At 38.9% G+C, this 17966-nt stretch overlaps 1 protein-coding gene across 1 annotated transcript in view; it reads right to left on the bottom strand.

Annotated features, from left to right (window-relative positions):
- fras1 (Fraser extracellular matrix complex subunit 1) overlaps positions 1–17966 on the bottom strand; it is a 263378-nt gene that overhangs the window by 166488 nt on the left and 78924 nt on the right. The window contains exons 9-14 of the mRNA XM_055224440.1: positions 15592–15708; positions 14970–15071; positions 10218–10307; positions 9805–9952; positions 4939–5082; positions 1456–1602 (exon numbers count right to left, since the gene is read on the bottom strand). Of these exons, the coding sequence (XP_055080415.1) occupies positions 1456–1602; positions 4939–5082; positions 9805–9952; positions 10218–10307; positions 14970–15071; positions 15592–15708 (748 nt within the window). The remainder of the gene's footprint in view (positions 1–1455; positions 1603–4938; positions 5083–9804; positions 9953–10217; positions 10308–14969; positions 15072–15591; positions 15709–17966) is intronic.

The raw sequence follows: 17966 nt of genomic DNA, 5'->3' as shown, positions 1-17966 counted from the left end.
CATATGGTAATACAGGAAGTCCTTTATTTTTAAACTCCATACACCTTCACTAGAATCATTTAGACGATTTCAGCCCTGGAATTTCCAATCGCTGCTGAACTCGAGTTAAAAGGTCGTTGTTAACTTGAAAACTACAACTACATGACATCACAAGGTGGAAAGAAGCATTTTGAACTTTGGAGATTTAGACAGATTAATAACAAAGGATTATTCAAACATGTGAATAAAACAACATTATGACACGGTTTAAAGCTCACAAGAGTCCATTTTGTGTAATACAGGACCTTTACATTTATTTAAAAACAATATTTAAAGCGAATCACACAGAAACCAGGAACTAAAAAAGTAGAGATTGGGGGGTGGGGAGAATCCTTTTTAATGTAACACGCAAAGATTTTCCATGTAAACCTGTTACGATAAAACATTTTGATGCACAATATATTGCTACAGAGCAATATTGAAATAAACAATTAAAACTACTTAATGCCACAAGCTAAGATTTACGTAATCCATGATAATCCTTTTAAAGCATTTTTAAATAGAAAGTTTCATTAAAAGACATAAGCTACAAGAAATAAATAGCAGAATGTACCAATAATTAGCCATATTAGGGACTTATTCACCCCTTCACAGCTCAAATCTTGTCATATTACAACAAAAATCTCCCAACTTTTGTAAAGAACAAGAACCCAGTATAAATACTGAGGCCCAAAATATATTGTTCCAGCTTGAACGATAAGTAGATATATTAATTATTATTGTAATGGGGTGACTATGTTAGCAATTCCATGTTTGCATGATCTGTAAACAGATCGAGTCACTACATTTTTTGTTTTGTCTTTCCAGTTTAAATGTTTAAACTTTTTGGCCATCATAAGAGCTGTTAGAAGGAAGTTGCAAGTGTGTTTTGGGATTTTGAGACAGGAAATATCACCTAATAATATGGTTATTGCTGGGGAGACCGGGATGCTGACGCCATGCATTTTTCAGAGCTCCCTCGTGACCCCCAACCAGAAGTGTTGTACCAGTGTGCAGACCCAATATGCGTGAAGAAGGTTGTCTGTTTGTGTCGTGAGTGTTAGTGTTGGAGAAGTCCAAATAGTGCATTATATGATAAATATGAGTTCTATGTAGGATTTTGTATTGAATTCATTGTATCCCTCACTTTATGCATTCCGATCATCCTAATTATTCACCGCAATGAATTTATAAACGCTTTTTCACAACTCGCAGTGGACTTTTGACCTCAAGACCTGCTTATATAATATATCTGTACTGGGGCAGAATTTGCTCAAATGTTTGGAGAAACTGGCAACTCAATCAGGCCTTTGTGATACAACATCTCAATACTTAGAAGCTACGTAATTTAATTTGTGCTGAAACAGAAGATAATGAACTATGCTGGCTTGGACCAGTAATGAAGAAAATATTAACCATAATCCAATACAGACTTACCTCTGCAGTGCATATGGTCGTGTTGGTAGGAGCCTGACGGACACACAGACACACACTGCAGTCGATCTGGGCTCAGAAGCGCCCCCTGGTGTCCACACGAGTCACACTGAGATGGGCCCGAGCAGGACAGGCAGGATGGAGCACAGGCTGAAGGAGGAAAGAGGGACCAGATAAAGTGGCTGTCTTAAACCAAATTTAAAGCTGCACAATGTAGCTTTTCTGGATATTCTGACTGCTGCTTGTCTCCATGGAGTTGTTATGGCTATGCCTGGAATGTTCTATAGTCTGGCATTAAATGCATACACGTATACATATATAAAGACAACCTATGGTCATGAGCTTTCGGTAATGACCGTAAGGACAAAATCGCTGATACCAGCGCTCAAAATAAGTTTCATCCATAAGTTGGCTGGGCACTCCCTTAGAGACAGTGTGAGGAGCTCAGTCACATAGGGGGAGCTCGGAGTAGAGCTACTCCTCGATGTCGAGAAGAGCCAGCTGAGGGGGCTTAGGCATCTGTTCCAGATGTCTCCTGGGTGTCTCCTTCGCGGTCACATCGCGAGGACACCCTTAGGAAGATCTAGGACCCGCTGGAGGGACTATGTCTCTCGACTGGCCTGGGAACACCTCAGGATCCTCCCGGAGGAGCTCGAGGTAGGGCTGTCTTGGTAACCACAATATTGCAATCCTGCAGTACGATTAATCAAACAGCACAAGGGCTCAAGTGACCTTGGTAACCGCATTGCATTATTTTGCACGATAATTTTACTATTCAACTGTCAACCAATTCATGTTTACACGGCTCTAAGCTGCGGAGACGCTGGGAATATGTATTGGAGGACAGTGGTGAGAAAGAGGAAAAGGTGCCTCCGCCCCTTTACAACTAGCCGTGTCGATGTTAAAGCTAGTGTGTCCCTTCAGTCAGAGGCCTCGAGTTTTAAGCAGATGGGGTTTTACCATGGGTGTACGAACTTTGCACGTTACTTACTGGAGGAGCGGCAGACTTGAATGCAAATCCACATATCGGGCAGCAATATGTGGATATATATATGTTCAATTTGTATTGTGTATGTATGTATGTACGGCGACCTTGAGAGCCTTGAAAGGCGCCTAACAAATAAAATGTATTATTATTATTATTATAGCAATAAACCCATGAGGTCTGCTGGTGGAAACGACAAGTGTCCACAAGCTCTGTCCATCATGAGTTTAGTGCAGGACGGTGTTAAAACATAACTCAATAATATATCCTCTTAACTCTATAGTAAAAGAGAAATAAAATCTATCAATTGCACAAAATGTTGTAGGAGTGAAGACGTTTTGCTGCTCTTCAGTTCAGAAAAGAAATGGTTTGAGAGGGGAGTTAAAAAATCTTTTTTTGTTAGGAAAGACAATCCTTTCTTGAACAGGAATGGGGGCTTTAGACATGATCTATTCTCTATCTATAACTCCATCCCCAGACCCAAATCAAAACAAAGAAAACACTGGGAGTAGCCAGGATGCTAATAGGTTTGAAACCACTCATTAGGGGCTTGAATGACTATGCTAAGTAGGACTCAGGCACAGAGCACACTTAGGGTAACACAAAAGATCTAGCCTACAAACAGAAACTGTAAACAATAGGGTGTTGAGTTTCCGTGTAGTTAACTCCTCCCTTCAGATAGATATAAGGCAGCGTCTACCAGTAATCTGACGAGAACTGAAGAAGCGAAGCAGCAAAATGTCTTCACTCCTACAAGATTTGTCCAGTTGACAGATTTTATTTCTCTTTTGCTATGGATCAGACCTGGACGAATGGGGGGTTACACAGGTCCTCATAACTCGTCTCTAAAACTACATTTAGTGAACAGATGTAGCTTTATCTGACGCATGCACGCTTATGTCCGGCTGTTTTATATAGCTATTTTTCAAGTAAACCCCAATGTATGTATTGTTATGGGCCTATGTGCTATGCCGCACACATTGCGCACTGCGATGCTGAGGCACGTTAAGTTACTGTAATGGAATTCTTTAACTGCGACAGCCCTAGCTGGAGGAAGCGTGTGTAGAAGTCTGGACATCTCTGCTCAGACTGCTGCCTCTGAGACCCAGCCCTGGATAAGTAAAAGAAGATGGATGGACAAAGACAAGGAGATAATGAAACCAGTTCAAGTTACAGGTCAATTCTCTGGAGAGGCAAATGCAAGGTGTTTTAGAGCGGAAAACATGGCATACTTGAGAACATTCAAGGGAGACCAATAACACCGCGATGGAGAAAAACTTGTAGTGTACCCCTCACCAGGAAAGTTGCATTGTGCACCTTTAAAATCAGGTCTAAACCTATTCTCTACCAAAACTACAAGGATTTTTTCATGACTAAACCAGGTCCAAACTGAGATAAAGTCTATAAAACTTTACAGTGATTAGTAGTTCTAGACAACTCTTCTTCTTTTCTGTGAACGCATTTAGAATCTTTAAAGAAACATTTGATGTGTAGGAAAACCATTATTTTCCAACCCCTAGTTGAAAGAAGAAGAGGCAGAGGAGGGCTTTTGATCGATTTACTGTTGCACTGATTAGTAAATAGCACTACAAATGCTTTGGTTTAAGTTAACAAGTCCACAAAGACCCGTTTCTATTGTCTTCTATTTGAAATATCGACCCAAACGTATCCCAGCACTTTTCATTGCAGATAATGAGTCCCTCCGAGTTCCTGGCAGTCTGTATTTTCACAACTCTACCTCAAAAAGTTTATTTGGTGCCAATTCTAAACTAGGCTGAGGTGTTCTAACAAAGTACAGAGATATTTGGATGACGATTTCAAACTTTTCTCAGCAGTGAACTATGTCAAACTGGAAATATTATATAAGATTCAACATGAGAGGTTCTTAAAATATTAAAAACAAACTTAGCACAAAATAAATGTGAATGTATACAGCTTGCTTTGGAAGATTGATAGAGGCTCACTGGCTTTATTGAGTCTTAAAAACAAAGGTACTGAGTTGTGTAAGCCATAGTTTATGTTTTCAATATATTCTTTCAGCAACAAAGATGCACGGAACTATTAAAGATGATATTATATTAAAATGATTTTTTTTTTTTTGTTGTACAGAATATATTGTTAAAGCAGCATTTTGTGACAATATGAGACTGCTGTGCGCTGTCTAACCAATAATAAAGGATATTTATTTCTCCTAAACCCAGAAGTAAGAGCTGAAAGCAGCGCTCTGATTGGCTGCGCTTGGGTGTTAGCTGTTCTAAAGCTGTGCACATATCCAAAAATGAATGCATGTCAATATTAATGATGTGAGATTGTGAGAGATAGTGATGAGCTAGAGAGAGAGATTTAACCCACTTCTTCCTTCCACTGTGTGAAAATCAGGTATCCCAGCTTTAAGATTTATACAGAAATGATTACTATTAACATGGAAGAAAGCGCAAGAAAATAGAAAATACACAGCAAAAAGCAAGTAAATCTTAATATTTGGTTTCTATTGATCTCACCTCTACAGACATGGTGGTCCTGGTAGAAACCTGGGGGGCATTGTGGCAGGCAGCGTCCTAGATGCAGCACTGCCTTTGGGTCAGAGCAGCTCTCACAGAGGTCAGGACGTCCAGAGCAGGAGGAGCAGTCCGAGTGGCACCGCACTGAGGGACAAGACAGGAGTGAGAAGTCATATTGGTCTAAAACAGCTACGAGAAACAGGTCCATTGACTTCTTGTATAAAAACTGGCATTTCGCTCTAAGAAGCACTAGATTTCAACTACTAGTTTTTATTGTTGAAAATGGATATGTGTCATTTTTTAACCCTACATGTATGACTGTTTAATTAATTTATTTATTTGAATAATGGAGCTCAACAGTGACCACAACACCCCCCAGAACTAAATTTCCCATTCATTTTTCCCATAGACTTTCCGGAAAAAAATAAACAAAAAAAAAATAAAGTTTGAAAGCTTGCTCAACGCTCTGCTAACTAATGAGCACAATATCTATAATTCCATTTAAAATATGTTTCTGAAACTTTAGAAACCACAAAGTTCTTACAACATTTTGCTGAGTCTTGCATTTTAAATGTGCTTTTTGGGTGTTTTTGATATTAGTTACTGCGCAGCTGGTTAGCCTCCGCAGTGACTTTGAACTGTTTGAATTTTTGGAAAAGTCTATGGAAAAAATTTATGAAAAATTTAAAATTTAATTTCTGATACCAGAGCTGATTTCGAAGTGGGCAGAATTGTTGAGCTCCATTGCAATTAAATTAAAGGCAGGATGGCAGGGATAAGGATTTGGTGAAAACAACAATTTTCTGAGCACTCAAGCCTCAAATATGGGGCAATACAGACTTATTCAAACATGCACGAGTCCATCAAAACACAACTTTCAGTAAGTTACTTATGACAGAACAACGTTATAACTTGGCTAAAAGCTCATTAAAGTTTATATTATATAAGACATAAGAAAGAAATTCTCACCAAAACAATTGAAATTAAAGATCCTGTACCTGATTTTAAGTTATTCTTGTCAAATAATAGAGTGTGTAAAATATAATATATTAATTTTACAAAGCTGTGTGTCAGCTATTAACAGGGTCACTTTTTTTCATCCAATCAGGTGCATTGTCAAGAATCAAGGGAAACAACTAGCTGACGATATCCCAAACACCTGATTCTCTGTCACTGGCCATATCTCAGTTCCAGCGTTTCCATGGAGATCGGCCGTGGACTTTGCGCACTGCTATATCCTATCATGCCTATCGTGACTTCTTTTACGGGAGAAACAAGGTATATTTTCTTAAAGTTACGTATAATACTGGCTACAACTGGGACCTAGAATGTTATATTTACCTATTGATATTCAAAGGGAAAGATTAAATCCTTACTTCATTCAATCTAAACAGAACTAAACGGCTGCGAAAACAATACCTTGACTCTTCTTCAATGATATAATAAAGAATTGAAAATAAAACTACTTATTTCAGTGCCCATTTTACATGCTCATTAGTCAATAGCAATATCACAGCAGTAGAAAAGATTAAGTGGGCGGGGCTAAATGTTCAAACTAAACCATGGTTCAAAATCAGATACATGTAAATATTTTTAATTGACTTTCCAGTAACTTTCTCCTTTATTCATAGCACTTAAGATATGAGCTTATGGGCATCAGTGGTGAAATAAATTAATTAATTAATTAAAAAAAAAATACATTTGTAATAAAATAAATATAAACCAAAAAATCTAACATAACCCCATAGTACGCCCTGTAGCTAACCCCATTTTAGCACCATCCTGTGATTTGTCTCCTACATAAATCTTGCTAACCCTCCTGGTGTTAACCCGCTCCCAGTCCGTGCGCACTAGCTTGCACCTCTGCCGCTCGCCCTGACAAAGATGGAGGACAGACGCACATTCACCGAGCAGCTTGTTTACACACGAGCTCTCACTGTAGTTTTAATTTCTCCGAGCGCAGCGAGCCGGAAGAATCCCTCAAGCACTAAATCACAGCAGCTACAGAAGCAGCCGAGGAGGAGGAGGAGGAAGAGGAGGATTAAGGCAGCGATTGTGAGAAGACTATTGTACACAAGTGATACGGGCTGAGGCAGGAGAGGCTATGTGAAAGAAACTCCATTATAGCAAAGCAGGTCAATTTAGGATGAAAATTGTGGTTGTGAGATTTCTGGGGGGAAAAAAATCAAATTTTTTTCTGATTTTCGAAATGTGTGTGAAAAGTAGTGCTCTGTTCAGGGTGCACATAACATTTGAGAGAGGATTGAAATATGAACTGATAAACTAATACAAGAATCCCATGCATTTCAGAGCATGTTTGTAGGGGTCTAACCTCTTAAACCCCATGGCATACAAACAGATACAACATGGATCAGGGTTAACCATAACTCTAACCCTTATCTTCCACAGTTTGGCATTCAATCTGTCTATCTCCGTGGAAATAAGCCAATGATGCCATAAGGCCAAGTGACAGGTCAGATCTGTGAAGAGCTGCTCACAGTAAGAATGCATGTATTTTTGAGCAATAAAAACACCTTTAATCAACATGCTAATTGGATAAGTTGAGGAGGACTGAGAAACAGCTCAAATTTCTGCAGAATCAACAAGTGAAGCACTAAACTATGCATTTGAGGTTGAGCTTTGTTCAATGCTATTTTGAGATGTTTAACCTCAACAAAAAGTCTGGAGTAATATTAACATTTTAGCATATCAAATCTGCATGAATGGACCTATCCCAAAATGTTTCTAGGTATAAACGAAAGTTCCCCCACATACCACAGTTTCAACGATGCAGTATTTTCTCTCATTTAACCCTGATGATGCATGTAAAGCCTGATTGCCTGGTTAGAGTGCAGTCCTGCTCTGTTTTCAATACACTGTGTTTTCCCATAGGACGAGAATGCAGCGCAAGCATGGCCAGTTTCAACCAATCAGAGGTCAGTGCTGAGGCCCACAGACAGCAGTGATGTATTGGCTTAAGACAAGATTTATGTTCGATTCAGCTAAACCACTAAAGCACTGTCAGAGATCTAATAATGAGGTTTAGACTTGGTTTAGACCTGGTTTAAATCTGGTTTAGACCTGGTTTAAATGTGGTTTAGACCTGGGTCATACCTGGTTTAGTCCTAGCTTACTTTTAGCTAATAAGGCTGAGCAATTATAGGAAAGTATGTGTTTCATCTGAGTTCTAATTCAGCTAGTTCACCTATTACTGTTTTACTAATAGCAGAGTTTTGCTCAGCTGCCAGGTCATCATTGTGAATGAGGTAAAGCAGCAGTTACCAACTATTGTTAGGAAACCTTGCGTCTCTTCTACTTCTTTTAGAATAGATGATTTTAGCATTAGTTTAGTGTTACAGGCCTGACGGTTTGCCCTGGTTTAGTAAGGCGATTCTACTGAAGGTGTATGAAGTGTAAAAACAGAGTGGAGCACTTCCTGTGACATCACAAGGGGAAAGAGTGTTTTTAGTTTGAGAAAAGAACTCAGCCTAAATATGCAAGGTTTGTGTGTTAAACATGTGTGAATGACACATGTATCACAACACATAACACAACTCCAGGTATGTTTGTGATGAGGAAATATTATAACATAGGTCAGAAAATAGTGTAGGGCCGTTTAAGGGAGTCTTTTATTGTACACATAGGGAAATTTGTCTTCTAGATTTGACCCATGCTGTGCTGTTGGGGACCCACCTCCAGATCTTGAGTTAGGCTTGTTCAGTACTACTTTTGCTTGAAAATCTTTCCCATTCTTTTGAGTTGTTGGGAAAGAACCAGAGTGCTCAGAGGAAACCCACCCCAACGTGGGGGGAGCGATACAAGCTCCAAACTGCAAAAGTCCGAGCTGCCCAGATTCTACCCAGTGCATTCTTGCTGTGAAGCGTGTTTCACTGTGCTGTCCATTTAGCCCTGTTTTGAGTCTCAGTTAGTCTCAGTACTCTTGCTTAACCACACTACACAGTACAGTATGGTCCATGTATAATGAAATACTCAGGGCTATAGGGCTTATGTGCTGTTTTATTGAAGGGAACATGTGCTACAGTACCACTGCATTATTCATTTTTACATCTCCCATGCATATGCACACATACTATTTTTAACATCTGGCTTCACATCACAGCTCACTTGTAAACATGATTACAATCTTGTGTAGTCATATTTTTTTTCCCCCCATTATTAGATAGAACAGATAAAGCGTGAAAGGAGATGAAGAGTGGAGAAGAACTGTCAACAAATTATCTGTGGAGTTGCGGCTATACCACTTTGCCATTGCACAATCTCATCAGATCTCGGAATTTAAGCAGGATTGGGCCTGGTTAGTACTTGGATGGGAGACCATTGATTTAAGGAAGATGCTTCAACCACTTCGTCTAGTATGGATGTGGTGTGCGAGTGTCGGTGGTGGTACGAGGGGCATCACTTCTGTTAGTCTCCCCCAGGGCATTTGTGACTACAGTAGTAACTTACCAATGTGTAGTGAATGAATAATGTACTGTAATGCGCTTTGGGTGTTGCTATCTAACTCAATTGCATCATCATTATGCCCAAGCATATGTGTTGCAGTCTAAATGCCTTTGTTATTGTGTGTCATCATTTCTTCTTAATCTATACAATAGTAAGTAAGTAATATACAGTATGCATACTAATATACAGTAAGTTTAGCAATGTTGGCTCCAAATGTGACCTAGTTTACAGTTTCAGCTCCAGTGGCTTTGGGGAATCAATTTACCAGTTTGTTGGAGTGTTCGGTGGGCCATGCAGATTGGAAGCCACAGTTCAGTCACTCTGCCTCAGGGCAATTGTGGCTACAAAACCACCAGTTGTGTATGAACTAAAGGAGAAAAGATTCATTAGTACGAGGATTACCTTGTTGGCACTGCGGGCAGCACTGTCCCTCCTGTGTCACAGAGAGGAGGCCAGGCGTGCATGTGGGGCAGGAGCGCACATAACAGGTCACATGACCACCTCGGCACTCACATTCACGGCAGTCCCCCTCAGACCAGCGAGACAGGGCCTGGAGATAGAGAGAACTGTGAAAACATGTACAGGCTTTGGAGGGGGAAGAGAGATGAGCTCTTATTACGACCCACCAGTAATCGGATAGTACTGCTCTAGAAAGCGCTTTGTAGTCTGACTCAGCTTTCTACTTATCTTTTAAAGGGAAAGTGGACTGAGAAAACTCAAGTGTCAGATGAATGTAGATGGTGCAGCAGTAGTAGTAGCAGTAGAAGTAGTAGTAATAGCAGCAGTAGTCGTAGTAGCAACAGTAGTAGTAGTACCTTGTAGGTCTTGCCATGGTGCACACAGGTAGGTTTCTGAGAGGAACACACAGGACAGCACTTTCCCTCCTCAAACACTAACTCAGAGCCCTGAAATCACAAGAACAATGTCCATTTGAAATATATGTATACACTGTAACAAACGTAAGTGCCATGAGGTGAAATTACAAATAGAATGAATTTGATTATCAATTTGTTAGGGAAGATAATGATGGTGGTGAAGAGGAGGAGATGGAGGATGAGGATGGAGGAAGGATGAGAGTTCTGCTGCTATGTGGGGAAACTCTTAGCCACCTTAGCCAACCAGAAGGGTCCCAAATGTCTGGATACTGAAACAGGGACCTTTTAGTTGGAAAGCAAGTAAGCCTATGACTATGCCACAGTGCTACCAATTAAAATAAAAACCCAAATATGTGCGCAAACTGAAGTAAACATGGAGAGATATCCATTAGGGTGTGCGATGGAGTAAAAAATGCGTGACCTCTTTAAAGTAGCATGAGACTTTCTATATGAGCTTTTGGAAGTGCAGAAACTCTTAATAAGCAGCGTAGCCTGGTATTGTTTATATGTAAATGTAGCTAAGGGGGCTAAGCAGTGTTGGAGGTCTCATAAGGAAAAGGACCAGGATCACAAAGGGATTAGTTCAGGTTCAGACCGTTCCCATAGAGACGCGTGGATTACAGCGCACTGACCTACATTGTATTACACTATAGGTATAGGTTAAAATAAGAAACTAAATCAGGCCTAAACCAGGATTAAACCAGAACTAAATCAGAACTGGAGAGATCTAACTCAGGATTAAAACTAGTAGTACACCAGGATAACTGAGAAATCCGGGGTTAAACCAGGACTTAATCAGGACTAAACCAGGATTTAAGGATTTCTACTGCTGTTAAGACGTGGCAAGATAGAGCCGAACAAGTCCAGGGACTAAACCAGCACTAAACCAAGATTAAGTAAACCAGGACTAAAGAAGATAAAATCCAGTGACTAAACCAGGGCTAAACTGAGGTTAAAAAACAGGGTTAATGGAGGACTATACATGCCTAAAACAGGACAAAACAAGAACTAAAACCATGATTACACTTCATCTCAACCTGAACAAAGGCCAAAGCCAGAGATACATAACTAGTAACAGTGACCAAAACAGGAATAAACTAGAAATAAACCAGGACTAACCAAAAAGAACCAGGCCTAGAATCTGGCATAAACCAGGCCTAGAACAGTTGAAAAGCAGGTCTAGAGCAAGACCTTATCCACTATAAGCACATTCCAGGACAGTTTTAATGGGGCTCATGCATCAGTGCTGTGTATAATCAGATCAGAGTCATTAAGCTCTCAGAAGTCTGGCTCTAGTCCAGGTTTCAGTCCAAGGTTACGGTGTCCTGGGAAGGGGTGGAATGTAACGAAGTAAAACTAGTAAAGTACTGGACTTAAGTACAAATGTTAGGTTCCTGTACTTTACTTAATTCAAGTTTAAAGTGGATACTACTTACTTTTACTTCGCAACATGTGTGAGCTGTATGGACCAGTAAACAAGGACTTAAACATACTAAACTGGGACTTAAACAAGAATTTTAACAGGACAGATACTGAACTTGGGATAAACAAAGACTCATACTAAACTAGGACTAAACATGGACTTTAACAGGATTGAAATTTCACTATTACTAAACCAGGATCTGATCAGAAACTGCCCCCACACTCAGGACTGATAATAAATTAAAGGCACTTTCAGACCTGTTAGTCTGGTTAACTGGTTTGACTGGGGACTAAAATTATAGCATTGTTTCATTTTTCATTTGGTTCAGATGACATTCTTACCTCACTTCAGCTCTAACAAACCAAACCAAGAGAAAACAGAGTATACCTCTTGCCTGATGTGGCACTTCATCGCAAATAGTGCAGGAAATGACAAGTAGATACTGTGTTTACCCACTGGCCAGAGGAAAGTCACCACCCGATCTGTTACTTGTCAACAAAAGTTCAGCTGCATCAGATTTTTAGTGAGGTTTGGATTTCGCTTTTGAATTTTACAAATATATTGGACATAGGTGCTCCACATTGGACCATCAAGCTGCGTGGTATGAGCGGAAGAACTAATCACGGAGTTATGACGACTATTTACCATTACCGCTGTACGGGATATAAAGAAGTAGATAGAGATAACACATGACTATAAATACCACAAGAGCATTATACAAGAATAAATACATGTAAATGTTGTGAGGATTAGTCACAGCTCTTTACTTTTTGAGCCTGTGTAATTGATTAGCCAACTTCACTGTGATATATTTTTGTCTAATTACATGAAGTAACAACAATGTCTAATTTCTTTCTCACTATATGTCTTTGTCGCATCATTCTGGGGTTTATTTTGTTCATCGTCAGCACACTACGGTAGCTTGTTTTGATCAAAAAGTGCATGTTGGGCTAAATCGAGGCTGGTTGTTGGGCTGGAATTCGCTTGGAACTGTGCTAAGACCACCTCCAGAAGACCAATACCAATCTAGGACTATGCCAGGACTTTAACTTTTCATCAGAACACTTTGCAGTAGTATTTTGTCCAGATGTTAGTTTATTATGACGCAATGGCATTTTTTCCTCCCTTCCTTATTTTTCTCAGTCTCTTCCATCTGAACTTTGGCCAAGGCGTGCAGTGTCACCTCCCCAAATCCCACATCAACAGGGCTCAGAAAATAAAATAGAATAAAAAAAACAATAGAAGTCATACTCGCGGTGGCTGTCCCGTCTCCTGCTCCTCCTCCTGGGGACAAGATTTCAAACTCAACTCCTACAAGACCAGGCAGTGTCAGGAAACAGCACTCAAGTTTGTGCCAAAGTTCAGCCTCTCCCTCCAAGTGGAAAAGTGATAACCCACAAGAAATCATTGAGTTTCACATAAGCTTTTATTGGGTTAAATAGTTAGAAATAAAATCTGGAACAAAACCAAAGGGCTGAAGTCGACTAAAGAAAAAGCTCTCAAACCTCAATCTGAATGATTCAAACTTATTTGACCCAAAGTGCACTGACAAGACAAGAGAAGTACTAGTAAATTGGATATCTCTATGTAAAAAGGCTAAATGAATTCACAATTCATTCCCAAATCTTCATCTCATTCCCTCCATGCCTGCTTCTTTCTGCTATGATGCAAATAAATCTTTTACAATCCCAACTAAATAATTACTCAACTATTACTCAACATTTTGGTCGGTAAACACTCTATCAACCAATTAATCAACTAAATGACCAAACCATGGAAGCACAACAAAACTAGTCCAATTACTAAAAGACGACCAAAACAAGACCTAGTTAAGCAGTAGACAAGTCCTTAACTAGGTCTAAACCAGTCTATGTCTATGCGAATTAATATCTAAAAAGCACCTAATTTCTATAGTAAATTACTATCCATTTCTGTGAATAATAAAAGATTAGTGGTATTGCTAGTCCTGTAATGATAAATACTATATTGACTTATCATTCAATACGTGACAGATAAAACAATATTTTTTGGGGTCTGTATTTATCATGTAATTTACACATGATAAATACAGACCCCAAAAAATATTGTTTTATCTTCTTTGCACCACTGGGAAATGTTTTTGTTATTTTCTGATTTGAGCCATAGAAGCTTGAATTAATCACTTTTATTACTGATTACAGATATAAACTAAGTGCTTAAGTGTTTCATTCTACTATTTATTTATTGCAGTTTGAGTTTTTTAATAATATTGTACATTTAGAATAGTTTTTTGTGGTTTAAATCTGCTCTTGGGTTTTTGTTAGTGGCATAAATTTGTTTCAATATTACCGTTTATTATCTAAAGTTGAACCCAGAAGTTTACATACACTTTAAAAAGACACATGTGCTTTTTTTCTCACTGTCTGACATAAAATCAGACTAAACCTTTCTGGTTTTAAGGCAAGGTCAGGGTTTTTTTTTTGGACAAAATGTGTCATTGCTCTCTTCAAAGTCAGAAGTTTACATACATTTCATTAGTATTTGGTACCAATGCCTTTAAACTGACTTGGGTCAAATGTTTTGGATATCCTTCCACAAGCTTCTCACAATCGTTGGCAGGAATTTTGGTCCAGTCCTTCTGACAGAACTGGTTTAACTGAGCCAAGTTTATAGGACGCCTTGCACGTGCATGCTTTTTCAGGTCTGCCCATAGATTTTTAATAGGATTGAGATCAGGGCTTTGTGATGGCCGTTCCAAAACACTGACTTTGTTATCCTTAAGCCACTTTGTAACCAGTAAATAATTAACTCAAATGTTGTCAATAAAACTCAGAAGCTTCCCAAGACATGACAACTTCATCTGAGTTTTTCCAAATTGTTTAAATACATGGTAATCTTACCGTATCTAAACTTCTGACCGAAAAAAGTCCTTCTCTCATTATTCTGGCATTTAGCAAATAGAAATAATTTTGGTAATCCTAATTGACAGGAAAAGTTTTGTCTGATTTCATGTGAGACAGTGGGAAAAAAAATATGTTTTTTTATATAGTGTATGTAAACTTCTGGTTTCAACTGTATATGTACTTCAAAAATTTACTTCAAAATTTGTTGTAATGAGAGGCCTATATATTGTATTACTGTATTACATTTTTCTAGCTATATAAGATGTTTTTTTTTTTCTGTAGATAAAGTGAGATGATGCAGATTGAGGTGTACAGAAAGGAAAGACCAAAGAGGAGAGGAGGACAAGATGTCTTTTATAGAGTTAAATACTATTTTTGCATCGTTACCTGTGGACAGTGGACTTGTTCACAGTCTGCTCTCTGGCACAGCACCTGTCCTCTGTTACAGGAGCAGAACTCACAGCCAGACCCCGGCGATGAGGTGCTGGGCTGAAAAACAATAAGAACAACAGTGCATTACACCTGGGATAACTATTGTGATCAGCATACGAGTAGTGATATTTGCAAGCTACATTTAATACAGTAAACCTCTGAGGATTTCATTTTAGTATAGAGCAAAACAATTATAGAATATCACACTGTATTGTTTTTATGAAGCGTAAAATTGTGTTCTTTCATCAGATTTCATACTTGACTATATTTAAAACAATACCAAGGCAAAAGTAGGAGTAAGCCTCTAAACTATGGCTGAGTACTGTTCATTTTCGTTTATGGTATCGGTGTAATCGTAACTTAAGAGTAATTTTCTCTAGCATTGTTTAAGAAAGCTCCAGGCTAAAATCTAATATATAGTAGTACTTGTTTTCTGTACCGTTCTTTTCTACACCAGAAGCACATTTACTTCTGTAGAGACCACAGAGGTGCCTTTAGCGAAACCCAGCTCAAATCTAAAATCTGTGTACACCAAATTCACATTACATGTCCCAAAAGTTTCCTAAATATCCTTTACCGTAGAGCCGTTCCACATGTCGCCATGGTAGCGCACCGTTCCCTCGTACAGACAGCTGCCTTTTGGCCAGACACACTCCTCACAGCATTGATTCAGGCGTCGTACTCCAGTCTGACCCTATAAAATCACAACATGTTTAAAGACAATTATGAAATTTGCACGCACTTGATAACAATACAGTAAATAATGGCTTGGATTTACAATGTTTCTGTAGCCACAACAAATACCTCATGGCTGAATGAAAGAGACACGCCTCCCAACCTCAAATTTACACAGGAAATGAAATGAACTATAACATGTTTTTGCAGTTCTTTGTACTTTGATTTGGTTGAGCAAATGCCCTATAACCAGAAGATTGATCGTCCTATAATCATCACTTTTTGGTGGTTTGGTAACACTTTAGTTTAGGGCTAATGTTTTATTCTGTATGACTGCATTAAACAACTATTTTTGACTATTTAAAAAGCGGTCAGATCCACTGACGCACAGGTTGGTGGTGCAATTTTAGCACAGATGAATGCTATCATTGTATCCTTGGGCAAGACACTTAAGCCACCTTGTCCCCAGTGTTTGCGTACACCAGTGCTTCTCAATTATTTTCTATCATGCCCCCCCTATAAAGAAAAAATGTTGTGCCCCCCCCAAAAAAAAAAATAAAATAAAATAAATGAAATGATATAATGAAATTTAATTAAATATCAAATAAAAATAAAATTAAATAAACATCAAATGACTAAATTAAAATTAAATAAATATCAAAATAATACATTAAAATTAAATAAATATCAAATTAAAACAAGTAATTTAGCAATTTGGTACACCACCTTACATGATGCTCAGTGCTGCTGCTTTAAGTGACATTTACAAAGTGGATGATTGTTGTTAATATTTGACACGTTTACGCTGAAAAAACTCCAGCGTCTTATCAGCGTGACTGAGGTGTAATGAGGTGGGGTCTTAACTTATTTGGCTTCATACTGTCCGCTGCCAACATTTTCAGACACAGCAGACACCGGTCTGTCCTCGTGTCCCACCGGAGTCACGGTGAAGCCAAGTGCTAAATACGCTTCATCAGACTTCCTCATCTTATTTTTCGGGTGACTTTACCTCCGTCTATATCCGCCTTTCTTTTCATCCCTGTTAAAATGTTTTCCATAGTGTCTCTTTAGCAAAAGTGTTTCTTGTTCACTGCCCTGTGTCATGATCTGTTCACTCTCTCCTGCTCTTTGCTGTGCGCGCTGCGTACAGTACTACAGTGTCATACGCGGAGTCATACGCGGAGTCATACGCGCCCCCCCACGGCATCTCACCGCACCCCCCTGGCGCCCAACTATTTGAGAACCACTGGCGTACACTGATGTATGAATGTGTCTGTGAATGGTTCCTTGATATAAAGTGCTTTCAGTGCCTTAAAAAAGGAAAAACCTTATATAAAAAAGTGATTGTCCATTTTGTCCAAATGTCATTTATCATTTAATCACTGGATTGTTTTTCACTGGATTGCCTGAGATCCAGAATACACACTTCTCCATTAATTTACATTAATATGCGACTGGTCTGGTGAATCTCCGTGACAAAAATGTTCAAAAATATTTGTTCTCTTGTACGACCAACATCCTTGACTGAAATAACTTGGTGGTTCATTCAATTTGTCCAAGTATAAATTCAAAGATTTTACATAAATTGCAGTGAATAAAGCATTTCTGGCCTGGATTCAGCTTTATGGCAGCACAATCAGTGAAATAAATGGGAGCGTTTGACTGGGGGCTGAGCAGTGAAGCCAGCGGAGCATCGCACCAAAGTGCTGCTGAATGCTTTAAATAAGAAACATAAGGAGCTCAATATAAATCAGTTTATCATCTGTGAACTCGGCCTCTGGCACAAACAAGTACAAATATTTACTTTACACATTATTACAGAGCGTAGTTTCACTGTTTGCAAATGTACAGAGAGCTAGTAAAAGTAAAAACAACCTTTTGGCCAATAAGTACATTTAATAGTAGTGTTATTTAAAGGCTCTGTACCTGATTTTTAAGGTCTTATAAAAATGTGAAAAACGGAACTAGTTCAACTTAAACCTTATGCATTGCGAGCATTCTAATTATTCACCTCAATGAGTTTATAAGCGCCTTTCACAACTGATTATAGGACAATAAAACACTTCATAATTACACAACCGACTGATTTTGACCTCAAGAGCTTCTTATACAATATATCTGTACCATCGACTGTATAAAGAAGTCTAGAGACTAAGGGAGTGTGATGTCACCCATAGCGTTCAGCTTCAGCCAAAGGAAGCTCATCAAAGCTCGCATTTATAGGGCCAAGCTCCATATTTGGAATTCCGACCAAGTATCATAGCAACCACAGAGCCA

The sequence above is a fragment of the Periophthalmus magnuspinnatus genome, chromosome 9 (genome assembly GCF_009829125.3).
Source record: "Periophthalmus magnuspinnatus isolate fPerMag1 chromosome 9, fPerMag1.2.pri, whole genome shotgun sequence".
NCBI classification, from domain to species: Eukaryota; Metazoa; Chordata; class Actinopteri; order Gobiiformes; family Gobiidae; genus Periophthalmus; species Periophthalmus magnuspinnatus.
This window is presented reverse-complemented; position numbering and strand designations above follow the sequence as displayed.